At 40.2% G+C, this 16,750-nt stretch overlaps 1 protein-coding gene across 5 annotated transcripts in view; it reads left to right on the forward strand.

Annotated features, from left to right (window-relative positions):
• Positions 1-16,750, forward strand: part of CDKAL1 (CDKAL1 threonylcarbamoyladenosine tRNA methylthiotransferase) — a 731,789-nt gene that overhangs the window by 596,282 nt on the left and 118,757 nt on the right. For 4 of the 5 annotated variants that reach the window (XM_003927310.3, XM_010338014.2, XM_074398507.1 and 1 more), the window contains one exon: positions 3,452-3,514. The exons of the other annotated variant lie outside the window; for it this stretch is intronic. In XM_003927310.3, coding sequence (XP_003927359.1) covers positions 3,452-3,514 — 63 coding nt within the window. The remainder of the gene's footprint in view (positions 1-3,451; positions 3,515-16,750) is intronic. 5 annotated transcript variants of the gene reach the window in all.

The raw sequence follows: 16,750 nt of genomic DNA on the forward strand, positions 1-16,750 counted from the left end.
CGCCTGCCAATGCAAGCTGGTAGCTCAGCCATTTCTGATATATCTCAGTTCTTGAGGCACCTCCTAAGTTTCATACTGATACACTGTTTTATTTTATCTAGCATTATTTCCTTTCTTTTTTTTTTTCATTCTGAAAATATTTTCCCAATTGTTTTATGTTCAAGTCTCCTAACAAAGGAAGTTTTAGTGTCCATCATGTTTCTTCCGATTGAAGTATAAGGCAAGAACTCTTTTACCAAATAAGTGGGTATATGGAAAGAAAAGAAAAAATTATAAGCTAATGAAATTTTGATGGGCAAATGATCTGTTCAAAGCAGATTCCAAGGCTCACGGAGCTAACATTTTCTTAGCCACGGAAAGTGTTTCCAGTCATCTTACCGATGTATCTTTGCTGTCCAGGGGAAGGGAGTGTTAAATTACTTTAAGAGTTTGGTGGTCAGAAACACTCAGAGGTGGAGAGAGGAGGCTGGAATTTCCGCTGAGGGGCAGGCGAGATGACTTTCCAGTGGGCGTCAGAAGGTAGCAGCAAGGCCAAGTGATTTGAAGGACTGCCACTGGAATTGTGACTTCAGAGACAGCTCTGAAACAGGGAAACTAATCTATAAGAGAACTATGAGTATGTACAAATGATTCTATTTCAAAGGTCCTAGTTAATAGCAGGCCCAACTGCTTCACTAAGGAGATGCAGAAGATTCTGTGGATTGAGGCAGGGATCTGCATTATTAGGGAGGTGTGATAGCTGTGTCCCTGAGGACACTGAAGAAAGTGAAGAACTTCCCTAGAACAAAATATCAGTCAAGGATTCATTCACAAGTAAAGACAGAAGCACAGTCTCCTGGCAGTTGGAATAACATCAGGGTAGAAACAGAAGCAAGATGGGTGATGTTGAGGACAGACAGACCACCTGCATGACAGAATTTCAAGATGTGGTCTTGGGCTAACCTGTGATGGGCAAGAAATTAATTCTGTAATTGCCAGCTGGGAAAATGTTCAGTATCTGTTCTGAAAACATTGATTACCTCTGTAAATTTAGAAATGTTGTAACCTTTATCTGTTAGAGTAATAAATGTGTGTACTGTCTGATCCTGAAACTGGACTTCCATAGTTTATTATTTTTAAATACACTCAGGCTGGCAGAGATGTTTGTGCAAAGATTATGATTATATTTTTAAAAGTTGAAGTGAATTACAGAAAACTTGGCATTTGCAAAGTTTTTGGAGCTCAAAAACTTTGAAAAACTCCCTATAAGGAATTGCTGATCTGTATGTACAACCAAGGAAGTTTGGCCAGGACAAATCGTGTAGTGGAAAAGGAAATTTCAGAAAATGTATAGTCCCATAACTACAGATTTCACATCTGTGGATTCAACAAACGGAGCATCAAAAATGTTCAGCAAAATAAAAAATAACAGCCAGGCGTAGTGTCTTGCATCCGTAATCCCAGCTGGAAGGCTGAGGCGAAAGGATCCCTTGAGCCCAGGAGCTCGAGGCTACAGCGAGCGATGATTGTGCCACTGTACTGCAGCCTGGGCGACGGGGTAACTATAAATAATAATAATAATACAATAATTTAAAATAATACACATAAAAATACAGTGCAACAGCTATTTACATAGTATTTACATTTCATTAGCAATCTAGAGATGACTTAAAGCCTATGGGAGGATGCGTGTAGGTTATATGCAAATTCTGCACTATTTGACCTAAGAGTCTTGCGTATCAGTGTATTTTGGTATCTATGGGGAGTACTGAGGGACAACTGTATATAGAATGATCTCTTTGAAAGTAGTGGTAATCAATTTGTGTGTGTGTGTGTGTGTGTGTGTGGTGTGTGTGCGTGTGTGGTGTGTGTGTGCGCGCACGCACTCGCATGGACGATTTCGAACCATACACAAATTGCTCATGGTGGTTATGGGGCAGGGATCACGGTGGATGAGGAAGAAAGCCACTTATATATTAACTAGTTGGCTGTAATAAGAGAACCTAACAATTCTTGCTTGTCACAGACACCCTAAGGAGCAGGAAGGAGAGGGTCTCATGTAATGCCTGGATTCAGCTCAAGAAGAACACGTCATTAGAAGTGAAAAGACCCTTCTCTCTCTCTCTCTTTCTTTTTCTTTCTTTTCTTTTCTTTTCTTCTTTCTTTTCTTTCTTTCTTTCTTTCTTTTCTTTCTTTCTTTCCTTTATGTAGAGATGGAGTCTCCCTCTGTCGCCTGGGCTGGAGTGCAGTGGTGTGATCTTGGCTCACTGCAACCTCTCTCTCCCAGCTTCAAGCAATTTTCCTGCCTCAGTCTCCTGAGTAGCTGGGATTACAGGCATCCACCACCCCACCCAGCTAATTTTTTTAAAAATTTGTAATAGAGGCCGGGCGCGGTGGCTCAAGCCTGTAATCCCAGCACTTTGGGAGGCCGAGGCGGGTGGATCACGAGGTCAAGAGATCGAGACCATCCTGGTCAACATGGTGAAACCCCGTCTCTACTAAAAAATACAAAAAATTAGCTGGGCATGGTGGCGCGTGCCTGTAATCCCAGCTACTCAGGAGGCTGAGGCAGGAGAATTGCCTGAACCCAGGAGGCGGAGGTTGCGGCGAGCCGAGATTGCGCCATTGCACTCAGCCTGGGTAACAAGAGCGAAACTCCGTCTCAAAAAAAAAAAAAAAAAAAAAAAAATTTGTAATAGAGATGAGGTTTCTCCATGTTGGCCAGGCTGGTCTCGAACTCCTTTCCTCAAGTGATCCATCAACCTCGGCCTCCCAAAGTTCTGGGATTACAAGCATGAGCCCCCGCACCCACGCAAAAGAGCCTTCTCTTTCATAACTAACCTATGAGGCTTATGTGTCGTCATTACAGATATGAAGAGTTAGATGCCTGTCTAACTCATACACTCATTTATTCATTAACTTAGCCACTCTTTATTGTGTGCCTACTGTGTGTAAAACACCATGCAAGGTACCTAGGCTATGTAGCTGTGACACAATAAAGGTATCCTCACAGCTGCAGGCTCAAGCAGAGAGACCCAGGCTGTAACCAGGAAGCCTGAAGGAGGTGTAACATTTAAATGAACACATGTCTGTGCCCAATTCTGAGTAACGGCAGTTGGTATTACATTGTAATTGGAAGTGCCCTTTGTATTAAATTTTCTTTCTTTTTCAGTTTTGTCTTCATTTTAGTCTTTGTTGTGTATTTTCAAATAGAGTTTCTGATGATGATTAGTGTTTTAGTTATGAAATGTTCTAGGAAGAGGTCACCTGGCTGCTCTGTGACAATGACCCACATAACCATAAAGTGACTTTGGTTTCTAATTGCATCACTGTGTCTCCTCAGCCTCCACAAAGGAAGAATCTCTAAAAAACAATCTTTATACATGTAGATAGAGATATATACACACACGTATATTTTTTGTCTGATGTCAACTCAGTTGTTTGTGTGTTTTTTTGTTTTTTTGTTTCACAGAAAAAGCAAAGGACAAAAGATCTTTCTCGAGTGTTTCATTCTTACAGTCCATATGATCACAAGGTAAGAGAAGAATATTAATAGCATATTAGATATTAAAGTCTGTGATTGTATAGTACAGTTTTCACCAACATATGGTGATTCTGAAATAACAATTACATTTATATTTCAATTTTAATTTTTTAGCCCATTATCCCTTTTAAAGAAAACAAACATGTTATATGTCTGAACTAAAACAATTATGTTTTATTCACCTTGAAATCTAGTTACATATTGGCACCGAAATGTCAAAGACAGTGAAAAGACACATTTTGGGGTGTATTTTGTTTGGTTGGTTTTTGTTTTTTCTTTGCTAACACTGTACTGGAGGAACTTGACTTTCGGATTGGTAAAGGTGATTGCACTGCTGACTGCAAAACTCGGTTTTTCATTGCTCCTGATAGGAAGTTATTTTTCTAAATAAAAGTCCTAACAAAAATTAGTACTTAGCATTAGATATGAAGTATCTACTGCCTAGAGCTTTGCGACGCAGAAAATGACCAGATAACGTAATGACCCCCATGTACCCAGCCCACAGTTCCATAGATTCATAGTCAGTCTTGTTTCATTTATACCCTACGTTCTGCATCCCTCATAGTTGAAGCATTCCTAGACATCTTTTCACTTGTAAGTATTTTACAATGTATTTGTAAACGATAAGGACTCTTTTAAAAAGAAAAAATATATAGTCATTTTTAAGAAAATACTTAACACCACATCTTCATGGGGAAATAGATGACAAGGTTTCTGAGACTTGTGCAAAACTTCTAAACCATGTAAGATTCCAATAAATCTGTTAATTCGAGGTGATTTCAGAAGCAAACAAAAAATTTGCACAGTTGAAATGCTAATATAAACTTAAATCTTTATCTATGAATTTACAGGGAGACATGTGGTAGGGATTTTTTAACTAGCCAAAATAAGTAGTGTGAAAACTACTTTCCTCAGTTGCAAATACAGAGATGCCTGGATTCAGGAGGGAAAAATTGTGCCAGTTCATAGAAGTTGAAAGAATTTGAAACACGAGCTTCTAGTGTTTCTATAGTGACCAATTGACTTAAGCACCAAAAGCTTGTAAAAGAGGTGTTTATGCTTCATGTGACCATGGTGATATGTAATACTAAAAATTATATCATTCCAAGTTAAATTTTTCAAGCTAAATCGATCACATTGCAGAATGCTGCAATGTTGAAAGAGGTTGAGAGAGCCAATAGTATCTGACAATGCAGACAGAAGGAGCAGGCTGATCAGTAATACAACAGGAAAAGGCATGAGATCGGCCAGATTTCTGAAGGTAACCTTGCATTTTTTTAGACGAAGCCCTTTAATGAACCTAAGTGCAGCAGTGGCTGAGTTAACGTTTAACAGCAACCACTTTTTAAAAAAGGCGATGGCAAATCCGAGGTTTTCTCTGGCTTGTCTAAGTTTTGCCCACTTCTAACATTGTTAAATTCACAGTTAAGGGAAATTCCATTCTTCTTTTATTAGAACTCTTAATGGAACCTAGCCATTTGCAGCTTCTACTGGCTTCCTCTTCATATCCTTTGGGGCAGGCTATCAAAGTCACCTCAGATTATTTTGGCTTCCCTTCATTCCTCTACAAATTAGTCATCAGGCAGTGAGGAATTGAATCTAAATGCTAGTTGGAGTTCCTTTTGATCTTTGCTTTAAGAGTGGTAATAAATTATTGTAAATAGCTAGACTGCTTGATGAGCGCCTTTTGAAGCTCCTAAGTTTTGGCCCGTTGGCGTTCTGTTTTATTCTAGATGTACAGTAGTAAAGGAAAATGGAAAAGTTTTATTCCAAGCAGCTCCCTTTTTATTCCCAGCCCCCTTAGTAGCCTCTACCTACTTCACTTTTCTAAGTGCCATCCAGGCAAATCTGACCATGTTACTTTTAACCTTGTCTCCTGTTGATTGGAATATCCACAAAGACTAGACCCATAGGGATAAAGGAACATACTCCGTTTTCCCAATCTGAGAATGTCGCTGTTTTTCCCCCATAAATGAATAGAGGGTTGTGATTAAAGTTATTTTGTCATTTTAATTACCCACTTATATTCAAACAAACTGGTTTTCTAGACAGATAGATTTTAGTGTAAAATATTTTATAAGACATGGTTAAAGTTGATTTAGACATCTCATGCTCAGTGAGATTTCTGGAATGATTATGAAAATATATACATATGTTGTTAGTGAAAGCGTTTATGAAATACATCACTTGTCTAGGATTTGCTTTAATGCAGGCTGATGCATTGGCTTATGACAGGAATCCCAGCACTCTGGGAGTCTGAAGCAGGAGGATAGCTTGAGACCAGAGGTTTGAGACCAGCCTGAGCAACATTGTGAGACTCTGTCTCCATTTTAAAAAATTAAAAATTAGCCAGGCATGGTGTTGCACACCTGTAGTCCCAGCTACGGGAGGCGGGTTAAGGCGGGAGGATCACTTGAGCCTGGGATTTCGAGTTACAGTGAGCTTTACTCCAGCCTGGGCAACAGAGCAAGATCCCATCTCTAAAAGAACAATTTTAAAAAAAAATCATTTCAAAGAGGCGAGTGGAAAGGGTACAATCAAATAAGATTGGTCATGTGTTGGTGATTATCAAAACTGAGTAATGTTTGGAGGGGTCATTATTTTATTCATTTTTCTATATGATTGAAATTTTCTGTAATAAAAAGATGCAAAAAGTAAAATAAACTATGGTCTGTTCCTGGGAGTGAATGCTGTGATAATTTGCCTCCCTAGCTATATTCATTTTAATGTTCATTTTCCCCTTGACGTAAGTTTATGCCAAAAAAAAATAGTCAGCATTTTAGTGGGTTCATCATGCTGAGTAAAGTCAGAAATGTAACTCCTATTCTAAAGTTGGCATAATTTCCTGGGGTTTCTTCCCAAATTACAGTGGGTCACTTAAATGATAGCCTTACCTACCAGAAACTGTTAAAACAGTTGTAATTACAAAGGGTAGTTAGTGCGTCCATTTTGTTCTCAGTGAGTCAGTTGTATTTGCTCTGTTTCCTTCCCCCAACCAAGACTGCTCCTCCCTGACCCCAGACACAGGAAAGTCACCAGGTTAAACAAACGTGTTGTTTGAGTGAGCCCAGGTGCATTTCTTAATCATACCCCAAAGCCATTGTTTAGGTTGGTCAGTTGGTTTTCTCTTAAATGCTGTTGCAAAAAGCAAATAAAGCTCAGAGCAAAATATGTACCCAGAATAAGGCTTAAAAAATACTTTATTTCTTGCACTAAGAAATGTTACTTGAGACTGGACGAATTTCTTATTTGATTATTGTCTCTGGTTCCATGTCCATTTCTTAAATTGTTTTCAGGAATTCTTATAACAAAGACTGATACAAAAGGGCTTGACAGAAGTTAATTCCCATTTATCTGTCCTTCTGAAAGAGAACATTAGTAAAGGTAGTCCCAAGTAGCAGTAATCTGGTTATACTTTATACATTATATTATTTCCTTTGTCATTTTAATAAACAGGTAATAAACATAACTTATATTCTAGTTTCTGAAAATGTACCACATCCTAAGTACTAAGGAAGGTTAGAGGGTCCAGAGAGCTTTCAGGCCACAAAAAGCCAACCTGGAGTTGATTTTTTTTTTTCTTTTTATAAATCACAGGTAAGTTAGAGTAGGCTTAGAATTAGAACACTTTTATTAAAACCATGCAAATTAGCATGTGCTGTGTGTTCTTAGCCTGAAGAAGACATTTCTCTGCACATAAAAATTATCTGTCTCTTTCTCTCTTTTTTGTTAAATTTTATTAGAATTATGTGTTGGGGGAAATCTAAGTTTATTAGCTAAACACGCGTTTATTATCTGCTAATATGAAAGTTATTCTAAAAAATTGAAATGCTTGGAAGGAAAAAGTTCTGTTTACTTCTACAGTGGTTTTTTTTTTTTTTTTAAACATCTGCAAAGTTAGGTTTTAAACACAGTTAATCTGCATGAATTAATGTGCGCTCTGCCAAAAAAGTGAGTCTTTAGCATGTAGTCACTATTATTCTGTATTTTGTGAAGTGGGCTCCTTGTTCTCTTTGAGTGACTTGTTACAGTAATAATTTTTCTGCATATGTAGACATGTTAGTGGACACACTTGAGAAGAAACATGGTGAGATGCATAGCTCCTGTGTTGGTGACATGGGCTTTTCTTCTGATAACTACCATTATTTAATTACTTTTCTACATATATATGTATGTGTCAAGTGAACTGGAAGCAAATTCGTATATGTCATTAAACACCTACATATGTATGCACTTGGTAAGTTAGCCTTCGAGTAGAAAGAAAACTAACAATCGTGCTTTACTCAATCAGAGCATTTTTTTGTGCAACAATCTCAGCTTTTTAAAACAGCTCAGAGCCTCTAAAAAAAGCCTATTTAGGCCCAGATTGTTAAAATTACTGTTTAATTCTCTTCACCCATCTCATTACTTCTTCAGTCCCTCATCCACAAACAGTTCAATCTCTTTTTTAAAACAAATCAGTTTAAACTGATGCCTGGTTTCCCAAAACACGGTCAACACTAATAGAAGGTAATCAGAGGGTAGTTACTGCTGAAAGCAGTCAGAGCTCTAGTGAGAAGCAACAGCATCCTAAATGAGAGCAAGGACAGGCCAGGAAAACTCTTCAGTCATTAGCAGAGGGGCTCCAAAAGTACAGCTGCCCAAGACTACTTCATTCAAACCCAGATACCCAAATATCCCTACACATTTCAGTAGTCCTAGGGTAAAATAACGGATCCATTTACATTCAGAAACAGATGTTTTGTTAAAAAATAGGATTTTTAGAAACATTGATATTTTAGGAATAACTTCTTAGCTTGAAAAGTCTCTTAGGAACAGCTGCTTCTTAATAAGGTAGGGTAAATGAAGTATTACTATGGACAGTGGCTGAATAAAATAAGTAATAGGCTAAACATGGTGGCTCACACCTATAATCTCAGCACTTTGGGAGGCCGAGGTGGTAGGATCATTTGAGGCCAGGAGTTTGAGACCAGTCTGAGCACATAGCAAGACCCCATCTTTACAGAAAATGTTGTTTTAGCTTTTTTGGTTTTTTTTGTTTTTTGTTTTTTGTTTTGAGTTGGAGTTTCGCTCTTGTCACCCAGGCTGGAGTGCAGTGGCACAATCTCCAACCTCTGCCTCCTGGGTTCAAGCAATTCTCCTGCCTCAGCCTCCCAAGTAGCTGGGATTATTGGCATGTGCCACCATACCTGGCTAACTCATTGTGTTTTTAGGAGAGACAGGGTTTCACCATGTTGGCCAGGTGGGTCCCAAGCTCCTGACCTCAGGTGATCCACCCACCTAGGCCTTCCAAAGTGCTGGGATTACAGGCATGAGCCACCACGCCCAGCCAAAAAGTGTTTTGAAAAGAAAACTAGCCAGGTGTGGTGATGTGTGCTTGTAATCCCAGGTACTTGGGAGGCTGAGGCAGAAAGACCTCTTAGGCTCAGACAGTCCAGGCTGCAGTGAGCCCTGAGCCATGATTGCACCACTGCACTCCAGCCTGGACAACAGAGCAAGACCCTATATCTAAATGGTGTGGTGGTGTGTACCTATAGTCCCAGGTACTTGGTAGGCTGAGGCAGGAGGATCTCTTGACCCCAGTCAGTCCAGGTTGCAGTGAACTATGATTGCACCACTGCACTCCAGCCAGGGCAACAGAGCAAGACTATATATATATATATATATATATATATATATATATAGAGAGAGAGAGAGAGAGAGAGAGAGAGAGAGAGAAGGGCAGTGAAAGAGTGGTTGCGTAAGTGTTGACAGTTGGACAAGGGACAAAAAAATGTTTGAGATAAAAGATGAGGAAAGTAGAATCATTATCACCCCAAATTATAGATGCAATAAAATACTAGTCTTTGAGATTTTTACTATATTTTTATCTTAAAGAAAGACTAAGCCAGGTATGGTGGCTCATCTCCGTAACCCCAGTACTTTGGGAATGCTGTGAGGGGAGATTCGCTTGAGACCAGCCTGGACAGCATAAGGAGACCCCTGTCTCTACAAAAGATTTAAAAATTAGCCAGGTGTGGTGGCACGTGCCTGTGTTTCCAGCTACTCGGGAGGCTGAAGCGAGAGGATCGGATGGCTTGAGCGCACGAGTTCGAGGCTGCCGTGAGTCGCTGTGGCACCACTGTGCTCCAGCCTGTATGACAGAGCGAGACATTGTCTCAAAAAAAGAAAAAAGGTAAAAGAAAGACTGCTCCAGTCATAACTTGAGTGAGATAATTTTAAGTAGTGTATCAGTACAATGAATTTTTAATTGTAGTATTAAATATGCAAAAAGAATTGATAAAGATATCAATAATCCACACTTCCTATGACTGCCTTAAGAACTGTTGTTAATTCATATCTGCTGGTGTACAGGGAATTCATAGCTACTAATGTAGAGTAAAATATTATGTAATAAAAATGTAAAGTGTTTCCTGCGGCTTTGGGCAGAGGCAAATAGCAAAAATCTATGTCGAGAGCCTTGGGTTGTACTGCCATCCCTTCTTCCCTCAAAGACTAGGAGTCTCTGTGACATCGGTTTCTTAAAATACGTAAAAGGGATAGTTTCATTTCAGATATTACTTACCGACTTAGATTTCTCTGTTAATCAGATTTGTGTAGTGATTGAAGGTTACAAAGTCTCTTCACCCAGCTCTTTATGTCTGAAGAATAATGGCCACTTGCCTCAATCCTGAGAGCCTTGGTATTGTCAAGCCTTCATTATCTCCTGCGCTTTGAATAACATAATGTAGCAACAGAGTACTTTGAGTTGTTCTTCTAGAGCGAGAGATGTGGGCTTGGATTATTGCCTGCTGGCCCTGTTGAGCTTTGAGCTATCTGCTGTCTGGAAATAGCAAATTCAGTTTTTAATGGATCCGACACTCTATGATAGCCAGGTTTTCATGGCACATGCAGATAAAGAAACAAGTTATTGATTTGGCATGTTTATGCCATGCTTAAAACAGTTCTCTGCAGCAGATTGTCCAAAACCATTTGTGCACTTAACTCTATTTCTCATCTTTGGCAAAAATAAAAAAGTATTTAAAAAGTAATTTTAGGGATGTTGTTAAATATCAAGAACAATTGCATAAATGTCTAGCCGATGAGATTCCTTATTGTTTTATTGATACACGTCCTTATAATAAAACCCATGCTCAGGGTATGTCCTTGAAACACTGGGGAGTGAGTGCTTAAGTCAATGTTAAATCTGTTTCATCATCCTCGCTCTAAAGCCAAATGAATGACCCAGCCTTGAAATAAAGGACATACTGAAGATGAAGAGCACTTTTGGTGTAAAATCTGTGCTTCTGTTTATTAAAGTATCTCAGCGTGACCACAGAATTGTCACAAAAGATGCAAACGCCGCTCTGCTGTCCCCTGCTTCAGCAGGGGGGAACTCTAGCCAGTCCTGGCATCCTCATTGATGTCAATCCAATCCAAAAGCATTTCCTCATTTTTAACCCTCATCAGCTTGTGATCTGAGTACCAGATTATGTTTAAAAATTATACCTATATATTTTTAGCCTCATTTCAATAGCATACCTGTATATTTTCCCCTTCGGCTTTTTAAACATGGCATTATTCGAAAAATTAAGCATTTTTCTTGATATATCAGATGATTTTCTTACTGTAACTGCAGAGTTGGATAGAATCGAAGTATTGACACATGGCAGAAATTTGATACTCTTAAAACGATATATCCAGAGACCCATAGATGCCACAATTTTGCTCAGCCGGTTACCCCAAGCATTGACAAGAAGATTGAAATCCGAGTAGACTTTTATTATGATGATTAATATAGTAATAAAGCAACCATTTAAAGCACACCACGTAACCAACACTGTTCTCAAAGCTTTACATAAGCACATAACTCATTTATCTTTATACCAACACTGTAAGGTGAGTATGCTAGTAAATTGCAGAGCAGTCCAGCTCTGCAGTCCGTGCTCATGGCCTCTGAGCTACAAGGAACGGAAAATCCAGTGTCAAATGCTCTGACAACAAGGGTGGTTGTCAAACCACTATTTAAGCTCAAGGTCAAAGTCAGCCTCCTTCCACTCCTTTTCTTTCTGTAACCCCAAATCTAAACCTAAGTAGGTAAACTGTCTAGAAATAAAGGTGTGGGTGGGCATGGTGGTACAAGCCGGTAGTCCCTGCTGTGAAGTAGCCTGAGGCCGGAGGATCTCTTGAGCCCCGGAGCTTGAGGTTGTCGTGCTCAATGATGATGCCTTTGAGTAGCCAGTGTAGTCCAGCCTGGGAAACGTAGAAGATCCTACCTCTAAAAAAAAAAATAAATAAATAAAAGAAAAGAAAAACATAAATAGAGGTGTGAGAAGGAATAAGGAGAGACAGAAGATGGAGGAAGAACTAGGCAGAAGGAAAGCATTGAGGACTCTGCTGAATGACTGCCCAGCCAAGTAGACAGCAAAGCAGTCAAGTTGATCCTAAAACCCGCCACCCTTACCTCCACGCTTCCCCAGCCTGATCAATGCAGCATCAACGTGGGGCAAAGGAAACGTGATTTAGGCCGGGCCTCAGGGCTCCTAGCACACAAAACTGGCAGGTGACTGGTAGACCCTGTTGGGTACTGGGTTTCAGACAGAATCCTGTCCAACTTGCCTTTCTCCCTGACACCCCTCCCATGAGGGGCGGAATTGAGGCACGTGGCAGCACAGTGGTCCCAATCAAAGGCTTGGAGGTTTTTAGGGCCAACACCGCCAAGAATATCCAAACCAGAGAAATAGGCTCAGCCAGAGGCTAACGCATAAAACATAGAAAAATTGAAAAGAAAATCAGCTGAAGTGATGATACATGGAGATGGGAAACTGGCCGCAGGGCAGGTGAGAAAGAGAGAGGATGCACCCTGTTCAGCTGATCTGACACTAACCAGCACTTGTGGCTTGCTTTTTCTGAGAAGTGGGGTCCCGGTGCAGGGATTGGAAAGTTTCCCAGGCCATTGTTAAAGAATACCCTACTTGGCAGCATGTGCTCTCCCCTGCACCTCCCCATCCGAGAATTCCCAGAATATCAGTAATAGGGAGAAGGCAAAGTTCATGATGAAATCCTTTGCTAACATTCAGTATAAAAAGTATTAATAAATTAGTCAACAGGTCTACAAAGATATGGCAGTTACTGTATTTTCAAATTATTTACCAATCCTAAAAGTATCTGTGTTTCAACTGTCAGTGGTTATATATTTCCTCTATGAAATTCACTAACATAAGAAAGAAACTAGCAAAGGGACGAAGAGGAACGGTAGTCACCGTGCCAAGAGCCAGAGTCCTTCCCATCCATCCCGGGGCCGCTCACCTCCTGTTCTGCCACGACTTGGCCTGAGTGTGTCCTTTGTTATCAGTCTTTGCACCCAGTAAACATGGATCCCCATTCTCTTTCTCTCTTGAGAGTGTCAGGGTCCTGATACATACCCTGCCCCATCGACACTTTGTTTTTTCTCCTGTATCTCCCCACCAGTGTGTGTTTACCAACTTTTCTCATCCCCATCCAGAGGACCAACTTGGCTAGCACATTGTCTACTTGATATATAAGGCCTGTTACATGCCAGAATTAGCAGATAAAATAAAGGACACCCCCTTAAATTCAAATTTCAGATAAATTATTTTTTTTTTAGACTGTGCCGTGGAGGTTGGGCGTGGTGGCACACGCCTGTAATCCCAGCACTTTGGGAGGCCAGGGCAGGTGAATCACGAGGGCAAGAGATCGAGACCATCCTGCCCAACGTGGTGAATCCCCATCTCTACTAAAAATGCAAAAATTAGCTTGACGTGGTGGTGCACACCTGTAGCCCTAACTACTCGGGAGGCTGAGGCAAGAGAATCACTTGAACCCAGGAGGCAGCGGTTGCAATGAGCTGAGGTCGCGCCACTGCACTCTAACCTGGCGACAGAGCAAGACTCCCTCTCAAAAAAAAAAAAAAAAAAAGGTTCTCTGCAATATGTGAGACATATTTACACAAAAATTTATTAATTGCAGAGCGCAGTTGGCTCACGCCTGTAATCCCAGCACTTTGAGAGGTCAAGGTGGGTGGATCTGTTGAACCCAGGAATTCAAGACCAGCTTAGGCAACATGACAAAATTCTATCTCTACCAAAACAAGACAAAAGTCAGCTGGGTGTGGTGGTATGCCCTGGTAGCTACTTGGGAGGCTGGGGTGGGAGGATTGCTTAACCCCAGTAGCTGCTGGTGGTAATGAGCTGTGATTGCATCACTGCACTGCAGCCTGGCAACAGAGACCCCGTCTCAAAAAAATTTATTCATTATTTATCTGAAATTTATATTTAGCTATGTGCTCTGTTTTTAGCTGGAAATCCTAGTTGCATGAGCATTATACATCACACTTGGGCAAACTGAGGCTCGAAACACAAACAGCACCCACCATGGAATGAAATACAAAATGATTGTAAAACTTCCTCTTTGTTTACCTCAGAGGACCTGAGGAAGTTTTTTGCTGTTCCTGATCCTATCCTTGTGTATAACATCTGGCCTCGCCATCAAAGGCTAACACGTGTCGGATACAGGTTTTTAAGCTTTTATGGGTTCATTTAAGAAAAAAAGGCAACTTTTTCCTTTGACTCTGGTTCTCTCAGATCTGTTGACAAAGTTTTAACCTGGGGAACCTGTTTGGAAAATTGTTCAGAAGGCACAAAGAAAAATTAAGCTAAAACGTGTCCCTACTGTATTTTCCAGGAAGAATTTCCCACTCTCCCCTACCCCCAGAAGGTACACTTTGTTTCTCCATGCTACGATTTATAGTAAAATATAATTAATGACTTCTTTGTAGCTGCAGTTATTTATATTGAGACGTACTGAGAAACACTAATGCTGCTGATGTTTCAAACAAGGAATATAGGCATCCACTGGAGAAGTGAGGAAGCTCTTACTGATTTCTTCCCCCTTTTGCTCGACTGCTCACATTTGAAGACCTTCAAGAGTCCTGTGATTGGTAGTTTGGGCTGATGCTGTTTGCGGAATGGGCTCCCCAGGCCTGCCTTTGTCTTCCTCAGCAGTATTTTTAACAGCAACTAAAAGGCCACTCTCAGATGATTACCAACCTTCATCACAGATTCAGCGTTGCACAAAACACTACCAGATTTCTGTTTACAAAGAACAGTGAGATGAAAGTATTTCCACGGGCCAATAATTTATTCTCTCTGGGGTTTTCATGTAAGATTAAGAAGACATGATTACAGTTAGCATTTATTACACTTTTTAAACGTATACATTAACACTCTTGAACTGGGAAACCAGAGAATTTTAGCATCTGGAAAGAAAGAAAGTCAACCAGCTTCTTCTAATGATAGTTAATATTTTCCATTAGTCAACACTCTGCCTTTGGGTGCCTTTAAGAATTCCAGAGACATTTTAAATGCACATGTGTCAAATAAACATAAAGGAATTTTAAAGACTCAACTTTATTTGAATTTAGCTATCATTACGTGGTAGACACATGGGTAAGAAAGGAAACTACTCCACTTTTAATTACTTTAAAGTATCATAACAATCCAGCAAGGATGCTTAAAACAGAAATCTCTAATTCAGTTTAGGCTTTGCAGGGTGGCAGCAGAGGCGTCTTTTTAAAGCTGCCTGTTTATGTTTATTATTTACTTTTGATTTCTATGGACACTTTCATTTCTAACTCAGAAGTTTCACTGGATGCAGCGGATGTTCTTAGGATTTGCCTCTCTCTCCCCCTGCTCCTGCCCGTCTTCCCCTCCTCTGCCCCTTTCCTCCTCTTCCTTCTTCTTTCGTCCTGTTGAGAACTCCATTTCCCTGGTTTACTTTCTGTTAGAAACTATGAATCCATGGAATTTGCTACTACTTTCTTTATAGGGTTGTCATAGGATTAAATGGAATGCATCTAGAGTAGCATCTGGCACACAGTAAGTGCTCAATAAATAACTATCATTCTTGCAGTAAAATTATAGTTTCTAGAATGTCAGCTCTACCACTAGTATCACCACGTGATACATGTTCAGTAAATAACTGGTTGCTTTAATGTGAAGTTATAGTTATTAGAATGTAAGGAGAGATTTTGTCGGTTTTGTTTGATACTGTTTCACCAACACCCAAAGCAGTTCTTGACCTATGGGAGGTGCTCTGTAAATATCTGTTGATTGAAGAAATGAATATGTTTCCTCTTCTAAAACTTCAGCAGCGTATGTGAAGATCTTAGTTCTTCCTGGCGGTTGCAGTGGTCATGGGTTTCGTTGCTTTCAGTTTCTCCTTCCATGTTTGTTGATGATCTTCTTATACCATTCTTTATACGTACATTTTCTTAGTATCCCATCTACCTTTGCTTTTCTCCACACAATTTCTTAGGTGTTCTTGCTTTTTTCCTCTATTGTGAGCCCGGCCTCTTCAACTTGCACATTTGGGTACTTCTTTCTCTTTCGTTGGAGACAGTAATGTAAAAACTCAGTCCTAGGTGCAATCCTACGTTGGTCCATTCTCCCTGGTAAGCGTGTTCAGCTGCAGAGCTGGAAGGCCCTTAGAGCTCGTGGAGTCTCGCTGCCCTCCTCCATCCCTTCTCTGTTGTTCCGGGAAGAAAGGCTCTTTTGTCCACTTGATTTCCTACTCGTGCTTCAAGACCCAACTTAATTTTACCTCCTCTGCCTCTGTTCTGATACACACAGAGGATTGTTCTCACCCCTTGCTACCACTCTGCCTTGTATATACCTTTATTACTTGACTTGGTATGCTCATAGAATTCAGTTCCATTTAACAAACATTTGAGGTTTTTTTCCTAGGAAATAGGCACTATAACTACAGTAAGATGCTTACAATCCAATGGGGCAGGGGCGTTGTCTCCCCACTGCCAGGGAAAACCTTGAATTGTGGACTAGAAGTCAATGTGTTGTATGTATGAAGGATGTTGTGCTATTCTTTGAATCTGAATACCGTAACTATACATGGCACTTGCCCATCATTCCACAGCAAATACAGGGCTGAAACCCAGTCTTTTAATTCCCAGTTTTGTGTTCTGTCTTTGCAAAAATTAATGCAGTTGGAATGTGCCAGCAGTCATAACCACAGCGGTGGGAGAATGTACTAAGTTTCCTCTTGGTTTTAATTGTAAATTAAGTTATACATGTACTTAATAACCTATTCAAAGAAATTCTCCCTTTGTAACCTTGTCCTAGAGACCCGTTTTCTTCTCCAGAGGGAGGCACTGTTGCTGGTCTTGTGTATATGCCTCTAGAGTTATTTTATGCATACACAAATACATAACCT

Source organism: Saimiri boliviensis, chromosome 4 (assembly GCF_048565385.1).
Source record: "Saimiri boliviensis isolate mSaiBol1 chromosome 4, mSaiBol1.pri, whole genome shotgun sequence".
Taxonomy (NCBI): domain Eukaryota; kingdom Metazoa; phylum Chordata; class Mammalia; order Primates; family Cebidae; genus Saimiri; species Saimiri boliviensis.